The sequence below is a fragment of the Athalia rosae genome, chromosome 7, assembly GCF_917208135.1.
Source record: "Athalia rosae chromosome 7, iyAthRosa1.1, whole genome shotgun sequence".
Classification (NCBI taxonomy): Eukaryota; Metazoa; Arthropoda; class Insecta; order Hymenoptera; family Athaliidae; genus Athalia; species Athalia rosae.
The window spans coordinates 6,573,219-6,586,048 of record NC_064032.1 but is presented as its reverse complement, the minus strand read 5'-3'; the positions used below and the strand labels follow the sequence as shown (position 1 = coordinate 6,586,048).

The following is a 12,830-nucleotide window of genomic DNA, read 5'->3' as shown; positions in this document are numbered from 1 at the left end:
TGATGTCAACCGCAATCGTGAGTGAGCTGTGGAGTGAATATTGAGTGACTCATGGAATTTTGAACAATATCTTTGATTTTTTTTTTCGCATACAGTAAGTGCAGTCGGTGCGCGCAAATTACCGAACATCAACTCTCATTCGCTAGTGCAACACGCGTAGTGCAGTGATTCTTGTATAAATACTAAATAGAACAATAATCCGCGTTTAACGATGGCAAACGGAAACGTCACCGACGCGAATGGTTTCGTAGACGCGCTCGAGAACGCACTCTCGATCAACCGATTAGCAGTAAGGATTCCACCATTCAACGCTACGGATCCAGAGCTATGGTTTTCCATGGTGGAGACCAGTTTCGGAGCAGCAGGCGTAACAACGGACAGCACCAAGTTCGGGTACGTCGTAGGCGCGATGGATCCGAAATTTGCTCAAGAGGTGCGTGAGATCATCGTCAACCCTCCGCCTCACAACGCGTACACTACGCTCAAGACAGAGCTCATCAAGAGGCTCAGCTCGACACAGGAGCAGAAAACTCGACGGCTGCTGGAGAGCGAGGATATCGGGGATAGGAAGCCATCCCAATTCCTTCGACACCTACGCTCTTTGGCAGGGACCGCGGTACCTGATAGCGTACTTCGACCCTTATGGCTAGGACGGCTGCCTGTTAACATGCAGGTGATCCTCGCGACACAGCGTGACGCTGAGCTGGACAAAGCAGCGGAACTCGCGGATGCGGTCGCGGAAACGTCTAACCCGCGCGTGAGTATCTCGGAGGCAGCGGTAACTTCGCCGACAAATACGATTGTGGAACAGATGCAGCAAATGATGCAGATGTTCCAACAACAGATCGTGAACCTGCGGCTCGACATTTCCGAATTAAAAACATCGTCCGGTGGAAGCATAAACAGGCGAGAACAACGCACGCGGTGGCGCTCGCGTTCACGTTCACAATCCCGCGGTCACGGGAGAAACGGACTATGTTGGTACCATTGGAGGTACAGTGCCGACGCAAAGAAGTGTGAACAACCGTGCAACTTTACCTCGGGAAACGCGGGGGGCAGTCGTTAATGGCAACTGACGACACCTGCCCCATAATCTCACGCCGTATATTCATTTCCGATGCAGCTTCGAAGGTGCAGTTTTTGGTCGACACAGGAGCCGACCTCTGTGTCTTTCCCCGGACGCTTCTACGGGGACCGCGAGAGAAGTCCACTTACGAACTTTTCGCGGCGAATGATTCACCCATCGCAACTTACGGCACGATAACTATGACCCTCAATCTAGGGCTCAGGCGAGATTTCACTCGGAGATTCGTCGTCGCGGATGTCTCAAAACCGATCCTAGGGGTTGATTTTCTAGACCACTACGGACTGCTGGTGGACATACGCAACCGACGGCTATGGGACATGAACACTCTTCTCACGGCACAAGGCAAGTTGGTTGAGGGTGATGTTCCAAGTATCAGAACGATTGCAGGTACGTCAGTAGCATCAAAATATCACGAGCTACTACAGCGGTTTCCGGAAATCACACGACCTAATGGAGCTCTCCAACCAATCAAACACTCAACCAAGCACCATATCAAGACTCAACCAGGACCACCAGTAGCGCAGAGACCACGACGCCTCGCGCCTGATAAACTCAAAGTAGCCAAAAAGGAATTCGACGCAATGCTCAAGCTAGGGATCGCTCGTCCATCGCAGAGCTGTTGGGCATCACCTTTACACCTAGTTCCAAAGAAAGATGACGAGTGGAGGCCCTGTGGAGATTACCGGGGATTAAACGAAAGAACAGTGCCGGATCTCTATCCGATACGGCACATCGAGGATTTCGCGCAGACTCTCCAAGGCAAGAAAATCTTCTCTTCGGTCGATCTGGTCCGCGCATTCAACCAAATTCCGGTGGCCGAAGAAGATATACCGAAGACAGCCATCACCACACCTTTTGGGCTCTACGAGTTCAAGTTCATGACCTTCGGGCTGCGCAACGCGGCGCAGACGTTCCAGCGATTCATGGACGAGGTACTCCGTGGACTGGATTTCTGCTACGTCTACATCGACGACATCCTAGTGGCATCGTCTACCGCGGAGGAACACCTGAAGCATCTGGAAATCCTATACCAACGTCTGCGGGATTACGGAGTGGTCATCAATCCAGCCAAGTGCGTCTTCGGTCAACCACAGATAAAATTCCTTGGTTACCTGGTTTCCGGGGAAGGCACGCGCCCCTTACCAGAAAAGGTGGAAGTCATCCGCAGCTACGTAAAACCAGACACAGCAAAGAAGCTTCGGCAGTTGCTGGGTATGCTGAACTTCTACAGGAGGTTCGTACCTAGGGCTGCACAGTTACAAGCGCCGCTGAATAATCTTCTTCAGGGAAACATCAAAGGAAAGGCACCGATCAACTGGACAGCAGAGACAACAGCAGCATTCGAGACCTGTAGAGAGAGCATTGCACAGGCAGCGTTGTTAGCACACCCCAAACCAGATGCACCGCTCGCTATCTTCTGCGATGCTTCCGACTTCACTGTGGGGGCTGCGCTGAATCAACGTATCAACAACGACTGGGAACCATTAGCGTTTTTCTCGAAGAAACTCTCACCGACCGAAGTTAAGTATAGTGCGTTCGACAGAGAACTTCTAGCAATCTATCTGGCTATCAAACACTTTCGTCACATGGTCGAGGGTCGGGAATTTGTGGTCTTCACAGATCACAAACCCATTACTTATGCCTTTCACAAAACTAACGAAAAAAACAGCACACCGAGACGATCTAGACATCTAGACTACATCAGCCAGTTCACCACCGACATTCGGCACATCGCTGGCAAGGATAACGTGATAGCGGACGCTTTATCACGAATCGAAGAAGTTGAAAACGGCATAGATTTCGAGAAACTCGCAGCGTGTCAGCAAACCGACGAAGAGCTGAAGACATGTCTACAGGAAGGGTCTGCGCTGCAACTCAAGCAGGTGCGGATACCTGGAACGACTGTGGCTGTTTTCTGTGACATTTCTACGAACGCGGTGAGACCTTTCATCACGAGACCTTTCCGGAGAGCAGCATTCAACGCGGTCCATAACCTTTCGCACCCTGGTATCAACGCGACGGTGAAACTCATGGCTCAACGGTACGTATGGCCGTCGATGAAGTCCGACTGTAGGCAATGGGCTCGAAGTTGTATTCAATGCCAGAAATCGAAAGTAACAAGACACGTCTCATCACCGCGCGGATCTTTTGTGGCACCATCATCGAGGTTCGAGCACGTACATCTCGACATTGTGGTCATGCCGGTTTCGGAGGGATTTAGATATTGCCTTACTTGCGTCGACCGATTCTCACGCTGGCCAGAAGCTATACCGATGGAGGACCAAGAGGCTACGACAGTGGCTCGCGCTTTCTACAACAACTGGATCGCAAGGTTCGGCATTCCTCTCCGCATCACAACCGATCAGGGAAGGCAATTTGAATCGCACTTGTTCAAGCACCTAAATCGCCTGACAGGTACGACTCACCTGCACACAACTGCCTACCACCCTGCAGCCAACGGCATGGTCGAACGTCTTCATCGCCAACTGAAAGCTGCGATAAAATGCCATCAAAACGTCCGGTGGACCGAAGTGCTTCCCACAGTACTGCTAGGCATTCGCTGTGCCTGGAAAGAAGACCTGCAGGCAACTACAGCTGAGCTTTTATACGGAGAACCACTCCGTCTGCCAGGTGAATTTCTGACTCCACTAGCATCACACCATGATGCGGACAATGTTGCAGATTTCGTCAAGGAATTACGTCAACACCTGCAGAATTTACGTCCATCGAATGTCTCTCATCACGGTGAACACAAAATCTTTGTATTCAAGGATCTCGCAACAACTGATCAGATTTTCATCCGCCACGATGGCCCGAAAGGACCATTGCAGCAACCGTACGATGGACCCTTTAAAGTGGTAAAGCGAAACGACAAGACATTCGTCGTGCACATCAGAGGTCGCGACGTCACGGTAACCATCGACCGATTGAAACCAGCCTACGTAATGACTGGCAGCACCAGCGAGAACGAACCGATAGACAACTCCGCCGAAGCCGGCGAAAAAGATGATTTCGCGTCACCAACAGAGCCTACTCAAGGAACATCCAGCAACCTGGAGAAGCATTGTACCCGTTCAGGAAGGCGTGTTCGCTTCACGGACCGCTTTCAAGCAGGATTTTCGTGATTCTTAATCACTGGCAGGGGGGTACTGTGGGGTACACCTCCACATATGCTTCTGTCAGCTATCCTAACATAGGTGCGCATGTACACACACATACACATTACATTCTCACACATATACTTGCAAACACCAAACATGATTGTATATACTCACTTTGGTCAAGCTTTTCAAATTGTAAATAATTTCTATTTTCCTGTACATTTCTATTATTTTCGCTAGGTCTTGAATTTTCACTATTTCGCTACCCGTTCCCGGTTTCCTTCTCTGGTACCTGGACTGGGGACCGGCGACCCGCAGGCCCGCGAGGGCAATATAAAATCTGGCAGCCAGAAGTCGCGGCTTCCAACGCAGTCGCTGGGACTTTTCTATACTCCTTTTGTTTCCGTCACTTTTACTAGCTTTTGCACGTACCCAGCTCTCTCCTTAGTTTTTAGGCATTCTTTTCCCCGGCCATGTGTTCTAGAGTATGTACCTAGCCGGCGCCCAAATCCTAGCCTAGCAAGACAGGCAGTGAGTCTCACCCTCTTGACCGAAGAACACGCGCATCTCACCAGCACTGATTCCAATAAAGAACATATTTTATTTAAACTTACTACAAGCGCAAAACTCATTCTGTTCCATACACTCCACCCACAGTACCTATACACGACATCTTGATCAGCGTACCGCTGAAGTTTCGACGCAAAGCCGAGCTGCTATTGAACTATCTGACAGCCGTAGGGATGATTGAGTGGGACGGTCACGGGACAGTGGCTGTCGACGGTAATCAGGTACGGGGCACGAATATAATCGACTTGATAGACGACGTTGTGCGAGAAAGAAAATCCGTGCAAGCGACGGGGCGCCATCATTTCGCCCGACTCCTCAAAGCTGTTAACACGCCGCAAGAGTTCATCGGAAATCCGATATATTTGAGAACGCACGTTTCACCAGAAGAACGACGGCCTGCGAACAACGCTGCGACTTTGAGAGCGCATCGGAGCAAGAGCATCGCTGAGAGAAGTGGTGGTGGTAATAGCTGCGGACCGACCGAAGGCGACTACGGTGATTTAGACGACGACGACGACGACGACGACAACGACTTCGACGACGGCGACGACGACGAGGTCTTTCGTACTCCGCGAAAAAAGGCAAGACCCGCTCAAACGGGGAAAGGTCGCTGGTGCACCTTGCGCTTACGATGAAGTTTCTGGAGAAGCTGTACTACGACCCGTCCAACCCCGCGGGATACGGGGGTGCACGCGGATTGAAGCGAGCCGTTAGAGGAAAGAAAATATCTTTGGCAGCGGTCGACGATTGGTAAGCCTCCCAGGACGCGTACACGCTGCACAAAACGATACGAAGGAGATTTCCGCGAGCCCACTACAGCGTACAAAACGTCGACGATCTGTGGGAGGCCGATCTCGCCGACCTAAGATCGCTGAAACAGTACAACGACGGGTACAACTACCGTCTCGTTGTCATAGATGTGTTGAGCAAGTTCGCGTGGGTGCGAGCGTTGAAGGACAAGACCGCGGGTACGGTTGCGAAGGTTTTCGAGGATTTGCTGGAATCGACCGAGCGACGACCGATGCATCTGCAGACCGACAAGGGAAAGGAGTTCGTAGGCGCCCAGTTCCAAAAGATGCTCGCTGGCCGTAACGTGCGGCATCGCGTCACCCGAAACCCCGACGTGAAAGCAAGCGTGGCGGAGCGCTTCAACCGCACCCTGAAGGAACGAATGTGGCGATATTCCACGCACGCGAACACCCGACGATACGTGGACGTTTTGCCGCAGCTGGTCGAGGCCTACAACCGCACCGTACACTCGACCATAAAAATGACCCCCTCCGAGGTGACGCTGGAGAATGCCGCGACAGCTCGCGCTGACATGGAAAAAACACGAGGCGGTAAAGCGCAGGAGTCGTCGCGCCACGCGCGATTTCGCGCGGGCGATCGAGTGCGCATCAGCAGGGCCAAGGTAGTATTTCGGAAGGGCTACGAGGCCAATTGGACGGACGAAGTGTTCGAAATCGCACGAGTCTACGAACGCAGCCCCGTAGTTTACGCGCTGCAGGATTTAGCCGGCGAGACGATCGACGGTCTGTTCTACGACGCGGAGCTGCAGCGCGTCAAAAAGGATGATTATTTCGTGGTGGATAAAATAATACGGACGCGTGGTAAAGGGGCCAGTAAGAAACTGTTTGTCAGTTGGCGTGGGTATCCCTCGAAATTTGATAGCTGGATCCCGGCGAAGAGCCTGTCGAAACACCGAGCATGAACAAGGATCAGTTTTATCTGACGCTACCGAGTACCAGCTCGATGCGATACTTTGGAGACAACACCACGACGAAATACACCACGCAATTGCCACGACAGATAGAGCTAACCGGCGAATGGGAGGTTGCCCTTGTGGAGGTTCAATATCCAACGACTCTTCAAACGGTGACCGCTGGGTCCAACACCGTAAGATTGCATCAGCACATCTCACCGAAGCCGGCGGATCTTTTCGACGATATACCAAAGTCCAAGGACAATCGCGTCACCACCCACGTGCTACGCATACAGCCGGGCGTTTACACCGGCATCGAACAGATCGTGCAAGCTCTGAGCGGCGTCCCGCTTCTGGCAAAACATTTCGAATTCGGTGACGCCGGTATCGCGAAGGATCGCATCGCCGTTACTCGCATCTGCGGGTGTACCACCGGCCACTACTTGTCGTTTTCCCTCGGTCTGTATCAACAGCTCGGTTTCACCAAAGTAACGCGAAACATCGTCAAGACTTTGGAGGCGGATCACCCTTACAACGTAGCGGCTGGTATGCCTGCGCAAATGTTCGTCTACTGCGACATCACGGAACCGCGAATCGTAGGAGACGTCTACGCTCCTCTGTTACGCATAGTGCAGACCAACAGCAAAGATCTTCGCCACGGGAGTTCGGAGACCAAAACGTTGTCCCCGCCGCATTATCTGCCCTTACTGAACTCTAACTTCCGCACGATCGATATCGATATAAGGGATCAGCTGGGAAGGCCGTTGCCATTCACCCACGGGACGTTGACGGTAACGCTGCACTTCAGGAGAATACACTAATACGGTGGCCATGAGTCACTACGTGCAGCATTACGAGAACCAAGTCGGCGGGGGGATAGCTCGCGTTTACGCGGGGTCCCCGTATCAGCGAGGTCACGGTATCGGAAGCTTCCTAGGGGGGCTGTTCCGAAGCGTTCTCCCCCTACTCAAAAGCGGGGCGCGTGCGATCGGTAAGGAGGCGCTACGAACAGGAGCAAATATAATTTCGGACGTGCGTCGGGACGCGCCGTTTGAGAAGTCGGTGAAACAACGAGTCGCCGAGTCGGGTCGCAATCTACGACGCAAAGCTGAGGAAAAACTCCAAACTCTGATGACGGAAAACGGAAATAAGGTGGGTCGCGGTGTACCGAACGGCCGGTATCTGACGGACCGTCGGACCCGTTTGGCCGGAAAACGAAAAGCAGCTGGCAGAAAAAACGTAGCCCTGAGAAAAAGAGCCAGAACAGCGAAAACGACCAAAACGAAGAGAAAAAAGAAGAAGAATAACGGGTGCTGCAAGAAACGAACTGTGGCTGACATATTCGGTACGCGATAATCCGAAATGGCCTACCTACACGCTCATTTGTGCGAGTGTTTGAAATCAAAGCTCGACTTGTTCACTCTACCGCCTACGCAGACGACGATAGAGGGTGGGCAGTGGGTGCATTACAAGCCGGTGTCGTCTCTCACCGACGACTCACCGATCGAATTCATGGTTCCGGGGCTGAGCGACGAGTAACTCGACCTGTCGCACACGATGCTCAGTCTGCGAGTCAGTATGCCGCCTTTGGATGGGGTGCAGCTGGTGAGCTCGGACGGTAAGACCCCGATAGCGGCGGCGATCGCAGCTCCTGTGAACAACCTGTTGCACTCGTTGTTCAGTCAAGTGGACGTCTTCTTCAATCAAAAACTCGTCTCCCCGGCCAACAACGCGTACGCGTACAGAGCATACATGGAGACTGTTAAATTACAACAATACGGCCAAAAATACGCATCTGACGACCACGCTGTGGTACGGGGATACCGCCGGCAGAATGGACGAACTTGGTGCCGGTAATAAGGGTTTCGCAGAGCGCGAACGATTATTCAAAAACGGCTCCAGCGTTGATTTATTGGGACACCTTCATTGCGACGTGTTCGATCAGGAGAAATTCCTTCTAAACGGCGTGGAGTTGCGATTGCGTCTGGTGAGATCGCGGGACGCCTTCTGCATCATGGAAACCACCAACACCCACACGATGCACATTCTAGAGGCCACTCTGCTCGTTCGACGAGTCACGATAAACCCTGGCGTGTTGTTGGCGCACGCCAGAGCTCTGGTGAAAGGGACGGCCAAGTATCCGCTCACCAGGGTCGAGGTCAAGGCAATGACGATTCACGGCGGGGTGCACGGAGAAACGTTGGACAACGTGTTTCTCGGCCAGCTGCCGAAGAGAATAATCATCGGATTCGTCGATAACAAGGCCTTCAACGGCGACCGAACGCGCAACCCGTTCAATTTTCAACATTTTAAAACCAACTTTCTGTCTCTGTACGTCGACGGCCAGCAAATACCCTCGGAACCCCTGCAACCGGACTTTACGAAATCAAGATTATACGTGGACGCGTACCAAACGTTGTTTTCCGGAACTGGCATTCATTTTCTAAACGAGGGAAACGGAATCAGCCGGGCGGACTACCCCTACGGTTATTGTCTGACCGCGTTCGATCTCACACCCGATTTATCGGCGAACAGCAACACGCATTGGAATTTGGTCAGACACGGCAGCGTTCGAATAGAGGTACGTTTCGAAGAGGCGCTCGAGAAGACGATAAACTGCGTCGTGTACGCAGAATTCGACAATATTTTGGAAATTGATTCGAGTCGTCAAGTTATCGTGGATTTCGGTGGCTGAGAGTACGACACCGGCGAAGGAGACGACAAAACAAATGCACGTTTGCGAGACGGAGAGGATTGAGATAGGCGATATGCTGACGCTGCATTCCCCACGCAAGACGGTGCGAAGACTCCGGGCGCTCGGCCGCTTACCGGGTATATCGCGTTCAGACTTCAACGAGTGACAATATGGAGTACGTGATCGACGTTCAAGGGCTCTACGATAGTTCCGACAAGTTTATCGTGAAAGAGGCAGCCGTGCTGTCTGTAAACGAAGGACATGTGGGGCACTGGCTGGTATTGTCGCCTTGCGGATTCCATCAACTCTCCGTAGGAACACGCTGTTCGAATAATTACATGACGAGTAAGGTGCACGGTTTCGAATGGTTCGACGGGGAAATTTCGGAGAGACAGCTAAAGGAAGAATTGCGAAGTGTGGCTCGTGTGGCGGGTTTGATCTATGTGCGCGGTGCGGTGAAGAAGGAGACGTTGCAGCGGATCATAGGGCGAGAACCTATTAACCTCGAGGACGATGACGAGGCCCCGGCATTCAGGAAGTTGCCACCGTCAAATGTGTATTGCACGTTTCACGCTTGTCACAAACGTCACGAAACATTGGCGTGCGCTCTGAACCGTGCGGATCAACTGAAGCAGTTTGTGCTCTGGAAACGAGCCGGTCAAGAAGCCCGTATCGTACAGAGATTGAACCGATTGGATATCACCGATGAACAGCCGAGAGATACTGGCGCTGATACAACCGATAGCGACTAGAACTCTGGGTGTTTACCCCGCTGATGAGATTCCTCTACGGTGGGCCCACCCGGCTGCGATCGTTGCCAATACCGATGACCACACGCAGCCAGGTACCCACTGGGTCGCCTTCTACACCGATGCTTCAGGACACGGGGTGTACTTCGACAACTACGGACTTCCGCCTCTCGTCAAACACCATTCTCGCCGCCGACAGAAAAACTGTCCTCGATACCGGCGAAACGCGCACCAGCTTCAGAGCGCCTTTTCAGACGTGTGTGGTCAGTTTTGTGTTATGTTTTTGTATTATATGCACGACGGTTACACTCTCGATCAGTTTTTATCGTTATTTTCGGAAGATTACATGAACAATGATCTGATCGCCGACTCGTTTTGCAAATGTCTCGTCAGAAGATATAAAAATCTCAACAACTCCTGCGCACCCTGTATGCAATATATTCAAAAATGTGTTAGAAAAAGATGAGCCTCGTAGTTTAAGCTAAGAAGAAAAATGGTCTATTTTGTTTTATCTACAGTTGAGAACGCTTTGTATCACCTTAGTTCTAAGAATAAAAAATCTCTAGTCGTTATGTTTTTAAAATATTTGCAGAGTTTACACTTTCGTGCACCCGTGAATACTCATATTTCAGAGCAACGTTGCGTTGGCAGCACGTGGCCGCGGTGCGGGGCTCGGAGATCTTCGGCTATAGTCGGTAAGATGCGAAAAAGTTTTTCAAATAGGTACGTCACCGCCAGGATGCCGGTAGCTGAGTAGCCGTGATGCGATTCGAACATCGGCGCCATCTTGTATTGAGAATTTCAAAACTAGTAACCAAATCAGATTTTGAAAAACGCGCGCCGTCTTGGGTTCCGGAAAGGGCCGCCATCTTGAATTCGAAAAACAGGCGCCATCTTGTGTTTTGGAAGAGGCCGCCATCTTGGCTTCAGACAATCCGTCCGACCGAGGGGAGGGGGAAGCACGCGCGACAATGACCGCCGGGGCCTGAGGGGGCAGGGGGAACCGTCTGGCGGCGCCAGTGACGTCATTTGTTATGACCCGCTATACCTTGCCCATACTACTCTGTATTTTCTTTTGTTCGGGCGCCATTTGTGATAATTCATCATTCATTTAGGACATGTCAGTAACAATAAAATAGATATGCTGAAATCAACTCAGTCTTTCCTGTTCTTCAGCATATTTTTGCGCACGAACGGTTTGCGCGCACGTACGTATGTGCGTTCATTCATTTTCGCTCAACAAACGTGTGTGTTCGTGCGCGCCGAATCGCACTCGAGCTGTTCGTGGTGTTCCTCATGCACCAATTGACAACGAGATGTCCTCAAGTCAAGATATCGCGGTAATTGATGCGGCATACATTGTGATGCATAACATCTTGGAAAAGACAAAGGAGAACCGGAAAAGGCAATGGTGACTCAGTTATACAAAAGCAGAGACACTTACAGCTTGCCAACTGTGATATATTCAATGACATGGCTTCCCACGCGTCAGCCTTCTTATTCTTCAAGAAGTGATGGGAATCTTTTGCGTCCCATGATATGGAAAATTTCTCATATTTATCAATTTATTGCAGTGTCAATTTGTTGGTCCACTTCAGACCTTCGCTACTTTTTTGCGCGCACAACATTTCGGCTACGGAAACACGTCCAGACTGAGCACTGTTCCGCACGAAAACCCTTTAATGGACCAACCAGCGACGGATATTGTTCGTGCGTGCTAAATCGTATCCGCACGCGCAAAAACCACGTCCACATACGAGTATTCGTGCACGCAAACCGTTCGTGCGCGCTAATATGCTCAAGTGTGTACGCGGCTCATTCGGTTACTTATCTGATTCGGACGTCTGCTCGCCCCGAGGGCCTAGGGAGAAGAAAAAGCTTTTGGTCGTTCATTTGATCCGATATTATCGGTTTTATCCGATAGTTGCCGACTCTTCTCGTTTGACGCTACTTTTCTGGGGCGGGTATATTCAAAATCGTGACACCCCTGTTCCGCCTCCGTCTCTACAGCTTCACTTGTATCCTTTTTTTCTCTTTTCCGTCTTTTTTTTCTCCTTTCCTCCTCCTCTTCCCACTCTTTCTCCTTCCCCTCCTACTTTTTCTTTTTCTTCTCCTCCTTCTCCTTATTCTCCTTTTGACATTGTCCTCCTCCTTCTCTCTTCTCATTTTCTTATTGTTTTCCTTTTGTTTTTTCTTTTTCTCGTCTTTTTTTCTCCTTTTTCTTCTCATTTTTCTTCTCAATCTCCTTTTCCTCCTTCTCCTCCTCTAACTTTTCCTTTCCCCTCTTCTTCTTCACCTCCTCCTCTTTTCTCTAATTCTTCATCTTTATCTTCTCTTCATCCTTCTCCTTTTTCTACTTCATCTCCTTTTCTCCTTGTTCTCTTTATCCTTTTTCTTCATGTCCTCATTTTTTTTCCTCTTTTTTTCATTTGTCTCCGTCATCCCTACCCTCTCCTTCGACTCCTTCATTCTCTCGATCTCTTTATCGTTCTCCTCGTTTTCCCTTTACTTCTTTTCCTTTTCCTCTATCTCTTCCTTCTTCTTGTCCTCCTTCTTTTTTCTTGTTTGTTTCCTCCTCGAGCTGCTTCTCTTTCTCCCAATCTTTCTTCCTTCGCTTCTAGTTCTCCTTCTATTGCTCCTCTTTCTTTTCCTTCTTATTGTCCATCTTTTTTTCTTCTTCCTTTTCCATTTTTTTTTCCTTCTTTGCCCTTTCCCCTTTTTTCTTTCTCCTTTTTTCCGTTTTCTTTTTTTTATTCGTCTTCTTCTTCTCCTTCTTATCTTTTTTCTGTTCCCACTACTTCTTCATTCCCTTTTTTTCCTTATCATCCTCCTTCTTCTTCTTATCTTTCTCATTCTTTTTTCTCTTCTTCGCTTTCTTTCTTTCATTTTCCCATTTCTTGTCTTTGCCTTTCTCATTCTTGTTTTC

General features: G+C 50.4%; 2 protein-coding genes across 2 annotated transcripts; both read left to right on the top strand.

Annotated features, from left to right (window-relative positions):
* Window positions 1–211: 211 nt before the first annotated feature.
* Window positions 212–1,288, top strand: LOC125501745. The gene has a single exon (XM_048658341.1). The coding sequence runs from the start codon at window positions 212–214 to the stop codon at window positions 1,064–1,066; it is 855 nt and encodes a 284-aa protein (XP_048514298.1). The 3' UTR covers window positions 1,067–1,288.
* Window positions 1,289–8,294: 7,006 nt separating this feature from the next.
* LOC125501744 (uncharacterized protein F54H12.2-like) lies at window positions 8,295–9,155 on the top strand. Its single transcript, XM_048658340.1, has one exon. The coding sequence runs from the start codon at window positions 8,295–8,297 to the stop codon at window positions 9,153–9,155; it is 861 nt and encodes a 286-aa protein (XP_048514297.1).
* Window positions 9,156–12,830: the final 3,675 nt, after the last annotated feature.